This window comes from Buteo buteo, chromosome 2 (genome assembly GCF_964188355.1).
Source record: "Buteo buteo chromosome 2, bButBut1.hap1.1, whole genome shotgun sequence".
NCBI lineage: Eukaryota > Metazoa > Chordata > Aves > Accipitriformes > Accipitridae > Buteo > Buteo buteo.
Genome location: NC_134172.1, coordinates 61,340,801 through 61,358,405, shown reverse-complemented (window position 1 = coordinate 61,358,405; position 17,605 = coordinate 61,340,801). Strand labels below are relative to the sequence as shown.

Genomic DNA, 17,605 nt, shown 5'->3' with positions numbered 1-17,605 from the left:
GATGAGTGGTTCTGCATGTAATTCCAACAACAGATCCAGTCCTGAGCAAGGAAGCCAACTATAGTTGGCAACAAATTCTCAAGCAGCCAGAGAAACCAGGACTCATGCTTAGTTCCACTTCCTCTCACTTTGGATTGAGAGTTTACAATTTGTCAGAAGTAATGGATGTAAACCCCATGCTTACAAGTCACAAATAGGTCATCACATTCACAGGAAGGCTGCTAACACAGGTACTAGGTATGTAAGTTGAAAATCAGTATTAAGTCTTCTACTTTCTTTTCTTGAAGTATTTGTTGGGGGACACTTGGCATCTCCAGCTTTATGGTGCTCAAAAAGACAGCTTCCTATTACAGTTTGCTTAGTTTTTGTAGTGAATGTTAATATACGTTAAAAATTGCAGTGGTAGCTGGAAGCTTTTCTGTGGCAATAGGAACAGTAGTCCCAAAAGAGAAGACTGTTTCTGTTTAAGATGAGCTTATATAATAGATAAGGGGAACAGTGTGTTTTGAGCCCTATTATGTGTGTTCTGTTCCAGAAGGCAGTTCAGATATGCAAGTTCTACCTGCAGCGAAGGACTAACTGAGGATACCTGTTGTCAAAAAAACCCCAACCCAACCAGTTTCCATACATTCATTGTTCAGCCAGGAGATTTATTTCATTCACTGAGTAAAAATTACTTTCTGTAGAACAAAAAAGCTCAAACTTACCTGCAGAAACTACTTATTTGTGTAGTGCCCAGTGGGGTCTTCATTTCTGTATGCAGTTATATTATAACTGTACAGAGTTCAGATGATCTCAGTTGCAGCATAGTTCTTGCAGAATATTTTATTGAAGTTGTGAAACCAACACTGGGATTGTGGCCTTAGCGTTCTGTAAAAAGGCATTTTGGACTGTCCAATTGGGCCATCAGTTATCAAAATTAATCTGTGACACCTGTTTGCCTTCATAATTACTACTACCCTGGAAAATTTTGGAATGAGGTTTCCTATCTGTGCGTACTGGAGCCATGCTACAAGACAACATAGGAAATCAGAGAGAATTCTATTTTTTTATATAGCTACCTGGTTTTTCATGAGGATTGTACTAAAGGAGGCGCTTGAAAGGCATCAGCCTATGTAAGTAAAAAGAATTTTTGTTAATTCTTTATGAATTATAGCTTGAACACTTATATAAATGAAATGTTTTGCATAGTTTTAATTAGTGGGATAGTGCATTAGGCTTTGTTATGAAAATTAAGTTTTATATCTAAGAATTAAATTTGATCTGTCTTTGCTTTATATGACAGTTGTATTTGATGCAAAGGCAGTGTCTGCTGTAAGAAATTCTAAGTATGGGATAACAGCACATCATTGGCATGAATGTGTCACCTCAAGATTATGAAAATAAATACAAACTTTTAATTTAGTTGAGTAAGCATTTTAAAAAATAAAATGAAAGTTAGCGTTCTCCTAACTTTCGCTGTTAACATTTATGCTAGTCTTTCTTTACTGTTCAGTTCCTCTTTTGTTTAGGAATAACCTCCAAGTTAAGCAAAATGTTGGCAGTACTCCCTATTGTCTCATAATTTGTTAAATACTTTCCTAAATCTTGCATCTGTGTGGTACATGATCAGATAAACAAAATGAGTGAGATTTTTGTAGGAATAAGTTCAATGACATACTGTTCCCTCAAGAGAAAAGACACCATAGTGTAGCTAATAAACACTCATTTGTATTGATCCAGAGCAGTGTAAGGGGAATGTTCTGGATCCATGTGGCTTCCTTTCAGAAAGATGCTGCAGGGAAGAGCCAGCCAGGGTTTGAAGCCAGCACAGGAGCTCCAGTAGCAGCCAAAGAATGGGTTAGGGGACCTACTGATACCATCAAAGTCCTACTGCTGTCTTCAGTGTGAGCATGTTCTATCCATTAGTGGTTTGTTCTAATGCATCCTTTCCTTTCCCTTGCTTGGTGTTCCATTTAGCTAATTCCTCTTTCCGCATACCGACCTAAATATCCATACTTCAAAAAACTTAAATAACAATTTGTGAATAAAAAAGGCTACAACTGTACTTTCTTGTTTGTTCTAATCCTTTCCTTTACCTGTCTTGATTATACAGATTCTGAGATACTTGGGTGACGTTTTAATCACCTATCTAGCACAGGTTGGTTCTTAGGTATGATTGCAGTAAGTGGGAGTAATATTAATAAACACATCTGAATTGAAGAATAAATATTGTTGTTTTCTTTTGGCCAAAGAATCTCATTAAAACCAGGAAGTTCTATTATATTTGTAGATGGAACAGTAGAAGCAGCACAAATTCAATGTTATTGCTTCTGTGATACCTCCCAGTTTCTTAATGAGCTGTGGGTTTTTTTTATGCAGAGACTTGAAGGGTGTTATAGTCACTCTGAGTGACAATGGGCATCTTCAGTGTTCCTACCTTGGAACTGATCCTTCACTCTTCCAGGCTCCTCGAGTTGATTCTAGGGAAATAAACTATGAAGAATTCAATGCTGAAATGAAAGAGCTTCAGAAAATCATCAAGGAGGCCACAAAAACACAAGGTATACTTCTCCGTTTTCTGTAGTTCTGACTTTCCTTTTAGCACTTTAAAATGTTTTATTTTCATATTTTAACTGTAATTATATTTCTGTAGGAAATGTAGTATTTAATAAAGTTTAGGTTTTAATAAAAAAATGGACAAACAAAATTCTAGACTGTAAGGCCCTTGGATACAGAGTTTTTTCTTTGTATTTTCATGATGCCTATTGGAACTTTCAAGATATTTATGTCAGTTTGCAGATAATTCTCACTAGTGCAAGGGTTCAGAGCAAAAACTGACAAGCATGTACTACCCAAAGGCAAGAAAGTTTAAGAAATTTCACAGAAACAGTCTGATATACTTAGGCTTCAGAGAGAGCAAAAGTACTGCCAAATTCTGTTTTATTATTACAAATGGCTTCTTAAGTCATGCAATTAACAAAGAATGACACTTGTTAGAGCAACTTTTCTGTTCTTTTAACTTCTTTATAAAGCGATTGTATTTGAAGAACATAGTGAAAGATATCAAAACCCAAATAACTGATCATGATAAATTCTGGAATTTACATACATTGCTAATAACTTGCATTGATTTTGTTCAAGTAATGGCACATAATTTCTACAGAGATCTTTCAAAGTTTGTATTTTCATAACTGAGTTTTTAAAACAGTTTATTGAACTTGCATAGGGAATTGGAAGCATGTGATTTTACAGGAAACTGTGGAAAAATCTTAGACAAATAGAAAGAACCAATTAAAATCTTTTCCTGATGATAGTTAGTATGTTCTTAAAATGCATTAAAGAAATAGTCATGTCTTTCTGTGTGAGAAAGAGCGAAAAAGCTCACAGTTGAAATCACTAGAAAATAAGAAATGATTTATCTGCAGTTGTGAGCTTGATGCTACAACTCAAATATTTCTTTTTCGTAGTTGCATGTAACTTTGTGATAAACTAATATCAGTTTTTTTAATTTTACAAATCCAGTAATTGGTTATTTAAACATATAGGTATGGGTGAATTCCATTGATATTTACCACAGCCCTTCTTTGTAAGTGTTTTGACAATTTTGTCTGGCTATCATAACCAATGGAAAGAAAAGCATAATGGAAGGAATAAATCCATTTGAAGTGAATCAACATCTGTTTGTTAGCTTTAACATATTGTGTGGAAGATGGAGAGAGAGAGAGAAAGGAAACACAGCTGTCCTTTATAACTTTTCTAATAACTACGATTGACAAGTTTACTGTGAATATTGTTGATCTTTTTCCCATTCTCTCTTCCTCTTAATTTTTTTTCTTCCTCAATCTTTCTAATCTGAACTAAGGTGTTACAGTGGTGTTTTCAGATGAGTTTTTATGAATGCTCTTTCCGTTGTGGAGAGGTGCTCTAATGATGTTGTGTTTGGCTTTAACTGGATGTAAAACTTGTGAGAAAACCTTTTTTACAACAGAATATTTTACTTCTGAAGAATGCCATTCAGTTTCGGATTTTTGGCTTTGTTTCATTTTGGCTTTTTTCTTAGTACTTTAGCTAAGTCTTAAAATAACTGCTAATCATGTCTAGTTGAATACAAACCACTTTTGAACGTTGGTCAACATGAAGTTACTCCTAAGCATAATCTTTAAAATGAGCCATTGACTTTTCTGTCTTTTGGATTCACATTTGTGCAGTAAGAGCTTGTGTTGTTTTGAAAATACCTACCCTTATATGGAAATAATTTTTCTTTGTTTCATTTTGACTTCCAAACATGGAAGGTATTTAGAATTAGGTCATCATATATAAAAAAAAAACCTTAAGACTAGTTATTTCCATAAACATCTTGTATTTCTGTCCAGTGCTGACCATTAAACTGTTGAACTTAAGTTGTTTTATACATTTTGAAGAATAAGGATTTACATTATAAACCAATGAAATATTTTAAAATCTTAACTGTTATACTAACTTAAATCTAGTGTTACTTGCATCACTCTGGATGACATAAGTGATTAAACATAGGTGTTTTGGCTCTGTTTAATAGTAAGAAAAAGCTGATACTTACATGTAAACTTTGGTTGTGATCTCTGTCCTATTTCTAATTGAAAAAATAACTGTATGACAGAAGTTGCATCATAGTTTGCTTGAAGAAGCAACCTGAAGAGAAATGCTTAAGAAGGGATAGAAAAGGAAAAGATTTTCTTACCTGTACAAGTGGAATGGATTGTGCTGATCTAGGTGTAATTGGCAGAACCAGTTGTGTGCAATTGTGGCAGTATGAAACAGGCCTAGGCTTCTTTGGTAGTTGCTATTGGAGGAATGTGTTTTTGTTTTGCATTTTTTCCTTGTAGTAAAGGGAGGCAATTTTCTCTGAGCACAAGAAAATAAAAACTTATTTTCTGTCTTCATCAAAATCTTTTCCCTTGACCCTCTTGTTAGAAAGAGATAATGTGCTGCCTACTAGTTCTGGGTCATTTTCAGGACCCTATGGGTAATAAAATGCTTGCAGCTTTCTGAATGTGCTCATGCCTTCAACTATTATATGTTAATTTCCCCTTTACATTAAGTCTTTACTGTTTGTTACTTTGGGAACTATACATTTCCTGTTTGGCTTTTACTTTTCCCAATACATTTAGTATTAAGAAATAAAAGTGCTTTTCAGAAAAACACAAATACCTTAGAGCTGGACTTGTGGACTCTTAAGAGATTGTTATTAAGTGCCTAGCTTTTAATCTTTACAACTTTTTTTACATATGGTTCTTTATCAGGGATATAAATGAGTTCATAGCATTCTTTGCCTTGTATGTTGGCAGTCTTGGAAATCATCAGGTAATGTATCGTTGAGATATAAATGTAATATAAATATTACATTATAAATATTATATATTAATCATTTATGTATTAATATAAAATATTTATAAGTATATAATGATGGAGGAAATATAAGGTAATATAATGTTGAAATTGTATTATTTTTAGAAACGTAGCTGCATGTTTGTTAAAGGAGAGCTGATTTACTTTTTGTTTCAGATATTTTGCCCAAATCTGAAAAACACAGAGATCTAATTGTCACAGCAGAAGTTTCACCTGATTTGGATGCAGAATCTGTATGTACCTGTATAGAAAGAAAATTGCACTGAAAACTTCGGTTTCATACATGAGTAGATAATGGTTGATCATGGATAGTGGTTACTACATATTTGTATTTGTTGGACTGAGCTTCTGCATAGCCCCCAGTTTTCCTTTAATTAAAATGCACTTTTGTTAATGATTTTAACTAGAATTATTAAAATTATTTAGCATCTTCTTTCTGGGGACCTTTAGATTCCTGTCTAAGCAAATGTAAGTGAATGAGAACTTTGGATCTGGAATAACTTCGTAGTAGTGAGAATTTTTAATGGTGAGCAGTTAGTAATATGGGGGAAACAGTAAAAGTGTCACCCTGTGTATCTTTTAAAGATAGAATACATGAACCACTCAAAGATGTGTTGTAAGAAATAATCTTTCTCTGGCAAGGTATCGTTCAGTATTCTTTGGTGTTGCAGCCTAATGAGTTTATTCATCTTGTATACATGCGTAGTTTATAAAAATGAATTCACATTAAGATTTAGGAGAGCTTATATTGTCTCTTAAAACTTTTCACTGTAACAATTCAGAATGTAATAATTGCACTAGAACATCTGTAATTAGTCATTTTTGGCCACTAATTTCTGCAAAACTGTTTTTTCAGGGCTACTTACTGTTTAAAAAATACACAAGGAGCTGCTTTTTAATACTTGTGTGTATATATATATGTATTTGATATATTTATTTAAACTCTGTTATTATTACTACTGCTACCTCTACTACTATTTTTCTGTGATAAAGGGACCTCTTTATAATGTGCTAGTGTCCTAGCACTTGTCTGTGGAAAAAAGGACAGCGTGACATGGTCTTGGCTAGCTGCAATAATCTGCTCACAACGCTTAGAACTGTTAAGTCCATAGAATGCTCTAATGCTGCTGGGCTCATTTGCTCAACCTTCCAGATGCAAAATGTCTGTTTCATATATAAGTAACTCAATGTTTCAACTGAACCACAGCCTTAAATCTTTATTTCCCAAGGCTGTCTGTATATCTTAGTTTCCTGTGTAGTAGGCTTTCCTGGGGGTTCCTTCAGTAGCCATCTAGAAAGGAAAAATGTGATAAGATGCTTCATGGGGAAGGATCAATACAGCAAATGTGGGAACAGTTTTAGGGCTTCTGCAGTGATCTTGGAACCTACAGGCTTGCAGATACTACTTCTGCACATGTGAAAAGATTCAAAGTGCGATGTGTGTGGTAAAAGCAAAAAGGATACAGATGTATTAAAATGGATTAGATAACCAGAATGGTCTTCCACTTGCTTATTTAACACCACCTCCTGTGTGTGGCCTCTGATCCAGGAAATCCAGCTGATTTCTGAAAGCTGAATATAGTAAGGATCAATCTCTTTGGATCCCTATTGTTGCTTCAGAATCAACGACTGGTGACCACAAACAGTGGGCATGACAACCAGTATGAAAGTAGCTATGTTTTTTTAACTTAAAAAGATACACAATGTACAAATGCAAGTTCTATTTCTAGAACCCAGAGAGCCTACCAGCTTCCTGACTTCTTAGGAACCTTGCAGATGTGGATCTTATACTGGCATGTTGGGATGAAAAGGAGGGTGGGTAGAGGACATCAGATTGTTCTTAATATACTCTTTTATCAAGAGAAGGTGTAAGTTCAAGTCAGTAATTTGGTATTATAGCAGAAGTGAAGTGTTTCTTTAAAATAAAATATTTTAAACAAACAGGAACATTTTCTTAAACTGTAGATATTAAAATAGACAGCAAGGTCAGGATGGATTTTGTATTAGATGGAATTGCCTATTGAAATAGAAATTAGCAGGAGTAGCAAGATGCCTGCTATAATTTTCTTTTGAAGTTCAAAATATATTTCTGATTATAAGATAGTGTGTGATGATTTTGTAGCACATACTATGGTGCGCATATAATACATTGGCAGATTGGAAGTCACCTTTCCCTGCTGAAAAACAGAAGGTATTTCCAGAATTTAAATAAAATATACAGTGGAAAGTAGTGTGCCAAACAAAACAGTTTCAAATATTCATATATACATCAGAGTGTATTAGTTTCTTATATACACAACATTCATGACCTTTTGCTATCCTTTTTGCAGGCAATTTCAAACAGAGACTTTACATTTTCAGAAGGAACTCAGAAATGTATTTTGTGTATTTTAATCTGTCATAGGAATGATAAGTCCTTTACTGTTAATTCCCGGTTTACCAAGTTGATGGTAGGAAAATAATATTGCATTCATTGTGTTCATTCATTCATGTGTAATATTGAATTTACTCTGTTTTCATCTTTTTCTTCACAGCAAGCCATTGACAGTGAGGTAAAAGCAGAGGCAGTACCATCAGTTACAGTAAAGGTACTGTGCCTGATTCAAACAGTAGCTTTCAAATAGCGGTGGCAAATTTTAACAAACCTGTCACTTTCTGTGTATTTCACTTAAATCATGAAAATGAGTAAAATTTGAAATGTGATATGTACTTAATTCTTTTTCTCCTTACTATGACAAGGTGTCATTCTAGCAAGCCTTCTGCTGAAGTCAGAAAGTGATTGGAGTTTTATTTTTGATAGGCTTATCAAGAAGCAGACACGAAAACATTGTTAGTTGTTTTTGAAGTTGTAAGAATAATTCTTCCAATGCTTTTCAAAGGGAGTAAATGTTTGGTTACTCAAAGTGTGACGTTTGTTATCTTCAGCTGCCTTTTTAGTTGTTAATAAACAAAAACAGACTTTCTTTTGTAAAAAGACTTTCATAGCTTTTGCTAGTGAAAAAAATTGCTAGGAAAATCTAATTTGAAAATTGACATCATTGCAGTCTTCCATGAGAGTTGCTGCCTGTAACTGATTCTAAAGAAAGTGTATGTGCATAGGTATGCACGTGTGTGCAAGTGTAGTTTCTCCTCAGTATTGCCTAAATACAGTAATATTCTGCATTTTTAGATACTAAAATGTTACAGAATAAAATCCTAATCCTCATAAAGTCTGTGACAGTTTTGCTCAAAGAAGTTCAGATGAATGGCATTGGACTTTGAATCAGGCTGTGAATATAGGGGTACCTTAAAATATGTAATGTAAATTTAAATTACCTCCAGAAAGGTATGAATTTATCAGCTTTTAGTTTACATTGAAGCCAATTTATTGTATAAGTGAGTTATTACAGAAGAAAGTACTGTGTTTATAATTGCCAAATTTGATTTTTGGAGAGCAGTTACAATTTCAGTATTGGGAATGCAGGTAACTCCCATTGTTCTCCCTCATCTCCTCATTATTGCTATTGTAAGGCCAATGGCAAACACTGTTTAAAATGAGCATGGATGTGTTCATATATTTCATAAGCTTTTTAATGGGAAGACTTTATAATTCCCCTTTCTGTTTTCTTTTTTTATGCATCTTATACCTTTTAATGAAACAAAAATATTAATTGTAGCAGTTACCATGCATTCAACTTTTTCCAGAATATATTTTCCTGTGATAAGTTCATTTAACTGATCTTCATATAACTCCATTCTAATTAATAGCAATTGATGGAAGAGTCCTTTTAATTAATGGATTCAACTCTTTAATATTTACAAAGTTATAAGCATTGGTTCTTATAAAGTAAGAAATAATTTTACATTATGGTTGCATGTTATGACTCTTGTCAGACTAATTTGAACTTAACCACTGAATCTGGACAAGTTGAGAACAATTTTGATAAATTTTAAAATTAAATATTTTATTGAATTGCACAACTGCAACCAATGTATATTAATACCTTGCATGTTTTCTGCAAAGTAGGTAATGTTACTAATGAATATTATTTGGCCATTGTAATGGTGGTCGTGCTCTAAAAAAAATTCCAGAATTTGTAACACTTATTTTTATATTAAAAAGCTGAATTTTTAAATTTAATTTTGCACTAATGACAGGCCTGCCAGAAAAGTTTTAATAAAATTAGATACTTTCGACAAAAGTTGCTGGATAAGAGGATTCTTCACTTCAGGCTCCTATATGCAGCAGAAAGCCAAACATAATTGAGAAATATACTGAAGTAGCTTCCCCAGTAGCTTTAAATATCACTGTCTTGATTACAAATTCTGAAGTGTGCAGTCTCATGCCTGAATGTTTTTAGCTCATTTAATTGGCATAACATCTGTAAGGCTATTTATTCCATCTTCATTATTCATCTTATTGAGATTCTGGCTTCAGAAAATGGGGCAAAGTGTACCTGATATAGGTACAGAGGTAGATGTGATCATTCCTTGCTAGCATTAATAGCAATGGATGATCCGAGGGCCTGTTTGCAGCCCAAATGCAGCCCATATATGCAGACCATGTTCAGATCTCAGTCACCGCTATGGTTTCATTTTAGATCTCAGTTAAGGACATTCTTTTGATATCCATTGGTTTAGCAGAGAAATAACTGCCTACAGTAGAAGGAACCAGGGCAACTCCATGGTTTATGGTTAGGTCAGCTCTCATATCTAGAGTTGTAGTTGTGCTGGGTATCGTGCATATTGAACTTTAGAATTTGTTTGCAGTAAAAAAATAAATAGAACGTGTCTCTGAAGTTACTCAGAAGACTATGTATTGCTCTTTGTAGTTAAAGGAAATAATTTATTTGGTTAGCTTTGTTTTTATTCTTTGTGGTTTTTTACTTTAGTCACCTAAAAGAGGCAACATTTTATTTATTACATTTGAACAAAGGCACATGATACTTGCAAAATATTAACATTTTAATTAACACTTTAGCATTAGTTTGTCATGAGTTAAAATTACAAAGAACATGAGAAATCCCCTCAGGTTTTTGTAGCATTTCAGGTTATTGTGTTCCATTATTGGCTGTAAGTAAATAACACTTGTAAAAGGAAACTACTGGTTTTGAAGTTGAAATTTGAAGTTCTTAAATGTTGTTGCTGAATTGCTCTTTGCAGGTTTTTCATATCTTATTGCTGGTTATGTTTGTTTTCTGCTATACAGAGATTGATTTGTTGCTTCCTTTAAATACTTCTGTATGTCACTTGATTTAGATAACAATACAGAGCAGAGTGACTGCGCAGAAACCAAACCTGGCAGTATGTGTACAAGCTCCATTAGCAGTGACCTGTGACCAGTTCATCTTTGATGATTTAGGTAAATTATTATAGTACCATTACAGCTATTGTATCATATTACTTTTTCTGAGTATGTTTGAAAGGTATAGTCCAGCCTCCATCAAGTGCATTGCTGCAGATGTACTGCAGTTAAAGCAATTACAAATTTGCCTTGCCTGCACTCTGCAGCTTCTAGATACTGCTTGGTGGAGGAAGACACAGTAGAAAGGAATGGAGTTGCTTCCTTGATTATGGTATGATGCATGACAGGTGAGGAGAGGCAGGGTGACAGCTTCATGATGGAGAGAAAAAAAAAATAATCAGTTATTCTGTGGTACTTTTGCTGGGGCACTTTGTTTTGATGGCAGTTCTGTCTATGTAGAAATGGCACTGCTGAGCTAAAAGCAGGAACAGAAAGCTTGTTCACCTGTGGACAGTCTAGCATATGTTCCCAACTTGGCATCAATTGTTTGGTGATTCTAGTGTTTTTCCAGCTCTGTTGATAAGGCTGCAGGTGGAATTGCCTTGAAGACTAAGTGGAGCTAAAGACCAGAGAAGTATGTTATGCTGCCTCATTTGGGACTGCAGACCAATTCTGCTCTGAAATATGCAGTAATGAAACAGGGCTTTACTGACTGCTGCTGTCATCTGAAAGGAGAATTCTTATGTTTTATCAACATGTGACAGGAGCAAAGGGCTGATGGCTTTGTAAAATATTAAAATCACAGTATAAAACTGCATTTGTTTTGATATTATCTGTGTTCAGTGTGCTGAATTGTTTTACTGGTTATGCTTCAAGATAGTTATAAGTTGGAGAGACTAGTTTGCCTTTTACAAATTATGGATTTAAAAAAACCAAACATGTCCAGTGATTTGATAAAGGTGAACTGATGAAAACAACTATCATAATTTAGTAGGATATTTCCCAAAGTGCTAGAAAATGTTGCATTCATTTGGATGCTCCTATTACTTGATTTAATTTTGTATTGTTTTTAGAACCAGATTCATCTGAAACCGTGGTCCTGTCTGTCTTTTTGAAGGGGAGTTGTTCTCCATCAGAACTAGAAGGAAGTTGTGTGGTTTCATATAGTACACCAACAGGTAAGCCACTGGAGGTTTCAAATTGATTTGCCTTTTTTGATTTTTTTTTTTCTTTACGTATTTCTTATAAATGTTCTTTTGAAATATACTGAAGCAGTAGTAATTAAAGAAATAGTGTGTATCAGAGTCTAGTCTTCAGTTTTAGTTAATGTTTTATGTAGCATCATTAAATTATGTAATTGGTCTTATAGAGATAAAATCATATGCTTATGGCTTAGGAAGCAGCTGTACAAGCTTTCCTACCCTGTCCTATCGATTTGCTCCTCTTCTTCTCTTTAAGGGACCACGTTTGGGAGTGAGAAGTTAATTACATCTTTATGACTCTTCAGCCTTCTGGGCTGCCAGCAAATGTGACAATAACTGCCTCCCCACAGACAAGATTTGAATAAGAATTGGGAGTGATTGTTCCTCACTACCCTTTTGACAGTTGAACATATTCATTCTAAACAAATAAACTAACCCAAAGGAACAGAAACTAAGTAGTTCTGTTTTATAATGCCGTAATGACCCTAGTGATAGAATATGTGAATTTACACTGCTATCCATAACTGAAGACTGATTAGCTTAGTTTTCTACACACAGCCTTGTGAATGTGTCAGGTGCCAGAGAAACTGTATTTAGGCAGGGATTCCACATTAAGTTAAAAGCAGCGTAAACTGGTTTAAGCTGTCTGTTCTTCACTTCTCACTGCTTGGCTTTGCTCCTGCACCTCCTCCTCCCCTGTTGTGCTTATGCAATCAACAGTTATTTCTCAGCCAGATTTGCTGATTTGGTTCACTGTGCAAACACAGAGCTGTGCCAGTGCAAGTGGAAGGGTGGCGTGGAGTAAGTTGACTGGCATCAAAGAAATGCATGTGGAGTCAGGGCTTCTGTGAAGGGTGGTGGTCTTGAGTACCTTATCCTGTGTAGACATTTTTATTTAAGCATTTACTTCACATCACTTCTCACTTGAAACATTGTGTTTATGATGATAGTCTAGGCTATGTGATGATTGAAATGTTTATTTCTAGACAAAACTGAAACTCATGTTTTTAAAGAACTTGATCTTACCCTCTGTAGACAAGGCTTGCAGATATGTGCAGAGGGTGGGAGAGGAAAGGATGCTCTTCCCTTTTTTCTTGAGAGCCTGCACAAACAGCTTGTACAACTTCAGTCCCTCTGTCTTGTGACTCTGCTTATTCCTTGTGAATGAGATGCTATACCTTCATAAGTATCCAACTTAATGATGTGGCTTTAGACAGGTTTTGTGGTACGAATGTATAGGTAGTATATATACTTTTGAGTATCTTGGATCCTCTGATTTTGAAAGCTTGCTTTTTGTTTTCCTGGTCTTGCTTCTGTGATTTTGCTTTGCAAGACCAGAGTCTCAAACTTAAAGGGTATTTCTCACCAGCAAATGAAAGTATTATATCTTTCAGGTGATACTAGTTAAACTTACGCTTATATTTTAGATATTAGGCTGGATTTTGCAAGCCTTTTGGTTAGGGAAGTAAAGAAATCTTGTATCTTAAGTATGTTTGTTTATATGCAATTAAAAATACCCAGAAGACATGACATCTAACAGAATTAGGAAACTGTGGAAGAAATTTTAAAAACTTACTTTTAATGGTAGAATTTGGAAGACTTCTAAATAAAGCAGCATAATTAAGATCTTGCTAAATTTTTGGGTATTCATTAATTATTAAGCTGGTATAAATCTATTCCATTACATTACATACACATACTGGTGTTACTTCTACAAAGCAATCAAATCCTTAAGTGTAATATACTAGTAAACAAAAGTTAAGAGCCTTTGTGACTTCATTTTATCTGAATAGAGACTTTTTCCCCTTTGTTTGTTTAAGATATCCATATTTGTGGCCAAATCAGTCTTCAGTGTATCTCTGTGGGATTCATACAGCTGAAGGTTAATGAGTCACTTAGTTGGATGGGATTGCACTTTTGATGAATGTGGTCTCATGTCTGCTTTTTGGCTAGTTTTATGTCTTTATGTATTGTCTACTTAACAAATGTGGCTTAAGTTCTTTAAAACCTGTTACTACATTTCCTTTTTTTCTTATTTGAGTAACATCTTATGTATCCTTTTTTTTTTTTCTTTTGTTCCATTGCTGTTTATACGGTAGAGCTCAATCCTGAAGGTGAGTGAATGGAAAAAATGCAAAGTTCAAATGGTTTCATGAATGACAGCATATGCTGAATAAAGCAGATTTGGAACAGAGTTATTTTACCTATTATTTCTGTAAGTTCTTATTATCCTTGGTTTGACCCTATGAAGCTGTGAATATTTGAGACAATTGAACGTAAATGAGGCTTAGACATAAGAAGACAATTACCCATGGGGAAAATAGAAAGTTGTAAGTTTTTTTTTTGAAGTATGTTGCACTTTCTCATATGTAACATAGGAATTTTGCAATTTGTGCCTTGTGCATTGAGATTGGAAATGGAAAACACAATTGTATGTTTTTTCTTTACTATATTTTTAGCTATTTTTTTCAAGTTTCAGCAAGAACTTAGGCAGCTAAATTATAGCTTTTTTGGTGCAACTGAAACAGCTATTAAGGATTTGTAGCTAATGCTATGCTGTTTGGACTGACTAGCTCCGAGAATGATGTCGCTTAACATCTCTTCATTCCAATTTCAATTGGAAACATCTTATTCAAGGCTAAAAGGCTGCTTTCTAACTGAGAATACCAGCAGTACAAAACATAGCTGTGATTGTGATAGATGTGATACTTGCAAAAGGTACAATTAAATGACAAAACAGGACTGGAAAGTTAGCTTATGTATAGCTAGACTAAAAAGAGAGAAGGATAGTTTTGCAATGTAATTGTGTACATGTGTTGAAAAGGTACAGTCTTTGTAGGGGATATTTTACTAACTTTAAAGATACATAAGTACAAATACCTTCATGTTTCAGGGAGGGAAAAAAGTTGCTTGTCATAGATTTATAGATCAACCAAAAGGGTGTTTTCAGTTTTGCAGTTTTCCTAAACAGAAGCTTTACATATAGATGTATGTATATTTGAGTCTTGTTTTTCAATACTTATGCTCTTATGAGCATACCAAATGAAGTAAAAAAGTAGATAACTGCATTAACGCTTCCTTTCCTTTTCTGGTTTCTGGATGTTTTGGGGGACCTTGAGGTGCCATACAGGAAATAGATGCTTGAACTATCTCAATAAAATACTATTTTTGGCAAGAATAGCTATCATCATGTGGCAGTTTTCTGCTATACAAAGTAATTTTAAAAATTATTAAAAATACAGTAAATATATAAATATTTAAAAATAAATGTACATAATTTGAAAGGGTAACATTCTAAAAATGAAGACTTGAATTTTGTTTTAAGAAATTTTTACTCCAGATGAAATCCTGATGCTGAAGAGAGTATTGTGGAGCACAGTAAACTTTGCAGAATTATCTGGGACAAAATTTATTTGGGTTACTGTGAGGTGCACTGGACTGGTTAGATTCAAGGTCATCAATACCAGAAAAAGCATACATTCTCTGAATATTTAACATCCTAAATTAGAGATCTGAGCTTTAATGTTTTATGTCATGTACATCAATGTTATGTTTCAAATATAATTAAGATGAATGCACGAGTACTTTGGAAGTGAATTTGTAACTACAGTGCATGTAACTTTTAATACTTTTATCGGGTAAGTGCATAGTATGCCTTTAAATAGTAGTAACTTATGAGATAATTTTACAAAATTTCTGTTGTGTTTCAGATTAGAATAGAATCTGATTTTTTTTCCACATTTTTTCTTTATTACAGTGCTAAAATTGTATATTGTGCAATGTATTGTAACTGTAGATGAGGTGAGATGTATTACTAGACATACCACCAAAGACTTGAGGAAGTTCTGGCTCCCACACTTTGCTACTGCTTTGTGTTTCTTTACTACCATTTAAAATTCTGTAATACTCTGAAAGCATTTCCCAGCAAGAGTTTTTCACTGTACTGATAAATTTTGTTGAAGGTGTTTTGTTTTATTTTCTTATATATAGTTGTTTTGGACTCATCAAGTAGAAATCTCCCGAGGCCTCTCCCAAAGCGAGATAGGATTTGATTTAGTTTTGATTTGACCTTTGTCTCAAATATTGAACAATTATGTTTATGACGAGGCAGACTGAGAGCAGACTATCTAGGAAAAGCTGGTTTGAAAGAAGAAGAAAAACATCTTGTTTTAAATATAAAAATATTTCAAAATGCAGTTTTGAAATATTTCAAGATACAGTTGAGTGAATCATTCTGAAAGGTCATGGGTATATTGTCAAGTATTTTTTCAGGAATTTTCCTTGGAACCCAGGGATGTCCTAGTTTTGAGGACCTGTCTTAATCTTTCTGCTTGTTTTACACTGATTTTGCTTTTTTACAAGCTGCTGCAGAGTAGTTACTTGGAGGCATTATAAGCCAGCCAAAAGATGTAATGAATTGACAACCAGAGGGATAAATCTGAGCCTTCTAATAACATTTTTCACCTGAGATGAGTCTTAGAAATAATTTTTCATTGCAAGAGATCAGCAAAGCAGCAAGCAAAATTGTTAGCAAAAATGGTTGCTTGAATGACTATTAAATGGTTGAGCTCTATTTTTATACTAACCTGCTAATCTTACATGACTGATAACCTCAGTGTAGCTTTCAGTTTCATGATTTTTCCGTCTCCATATAATCTGTGACAGTAACTTACTTTATTCTCTCGAAAAATGTGCTTTGTTAAATTCTGCTGAGGTGAGTGGGGGGGTTAATGTTTGAGTTTCGTGGGTTATTTGGGAGAGAATGAGTGATTGTTGCTATGGCATTAATACTATTCTCAGTAAGATGAATATTGGTGCCTATAGTGATGTCTGTACCCAAACAAAACAAGGTTTTCCTGTTAGCTGCTTCATCAAAAAATCCTCCTCAAAAAAAAACATAATGTGGCTGCCTAAAAGAGCAAGAACTCCATATTTTATGGCAACTAGCACTTTTACCCTTCACATAGAACATACTGGGCAATTCCTGACATGCCGATGATTTTAAACAATGTTTATATTTGAGCAAATTTTCTACACATTCTAAAGAATATGTTTTCTAAATGTTAGTGTTAAAACTCCCTCTTTTCTTTTGCACCATTCTGATAAAATTGCATATGATATTAGATCCCAATACCAAGGACAGTAGCCAGTTTGTTCTACAGTTCTGTTTTGTTATGATGCAATGAGTTGAAAGATAGAATTTAATATACCTTTGGGTAATAATCTCCATTAGATACATTTTTTCTAAGCCACAAACCTCTGACAGATGATATGAAGGTTGTATAGATGATATTTAAAAATATAAAAAAGAAAGAGTAAATGTCTTCTTAAAAATGATTTAGTTTGTGATATTCCTGATGAAAACATACATGTTTTAATTTTGTGTTCGAAGCATCATAAGTAATCACACAGCTGTTGTCTCTGTTAGAGTAGAATAGTTTGTCTAGAGCATTAAAGAAAATGTTAATTGTAGCATTCGCTACATATCAAGGTGCCACACTTAGATCACTGGTTGGCCTGGACCAGGGAAAGAGACAGATAACACACACAGTGTGAGCGCCAACTTCCGCCTTTTATTGCGCAGTTAATTGCTTTTATACTAACAAGGGGAGGCGGGATTACAGGTACATCACAAAGCTGCGACTAACCCTCTAACTTTCCGTGACATCGCGAGATCTTCCGAACGCTGAACCCTACAGTTAATCTTCGCTGCATTTTAATTGGTACAAATACAGGTATGCAGTGGATTTGGCTAATAACTCTTGCTTTCCCATTCAGTTGAAAATGTTCACCTGAAAAGGTAATTAGAAGT

The 17,605-nt window shown here is 34.3% G+C and overlaps 1 protein-coding gene across 6 annotated transcripts in view; it reads left to right on the top strand.

The window, feature by feature from the left end:
* Nucleotides 1–17,605, top strand: part of BBS9 (Bardet-Biedl syndrome 9) — a 313,906-nt gene that overhangs the window by 54,010 nt on the left and 242,291 nt on the right. For 5 of the 6 annotated variants that reach the window (XM_075057134.1, XM_075057101.1, XM_075057118.1 and 2 more), the window contains 6 exons: nucleotides 2,362–2,543; nucleotides 5,524–5,600; nucleotides 7,902–7,955; nucleotides 10,606–10,708; nucleotides 11,665–11,769; nucleotides 13,893–13,907. In XM_075057134.1, coding sequence (XP_074913235.1) covers nucleotides 2,362–2,543; nucleotides 5,524–5,600; nucleotides 7,902–7,955; nucleotides 10,606–10,708; nucleotides 11,665–11,769; nucleotides 13,893–13,907 — 536 coding nt within the window. The remainder of the gene's footprint in view (nucleotides 1–2,361; nucleotides 2,544–5,523; nucleotides 5,601–7,901; nucleotides 7,956–10,605; nucleotides 10,709–11,664; nucleotides 11,770–13,892; nucleotides 13,908–17,605) is intronic. The other variant, XM_075057127.1, reaches the window with a different exon arrangement.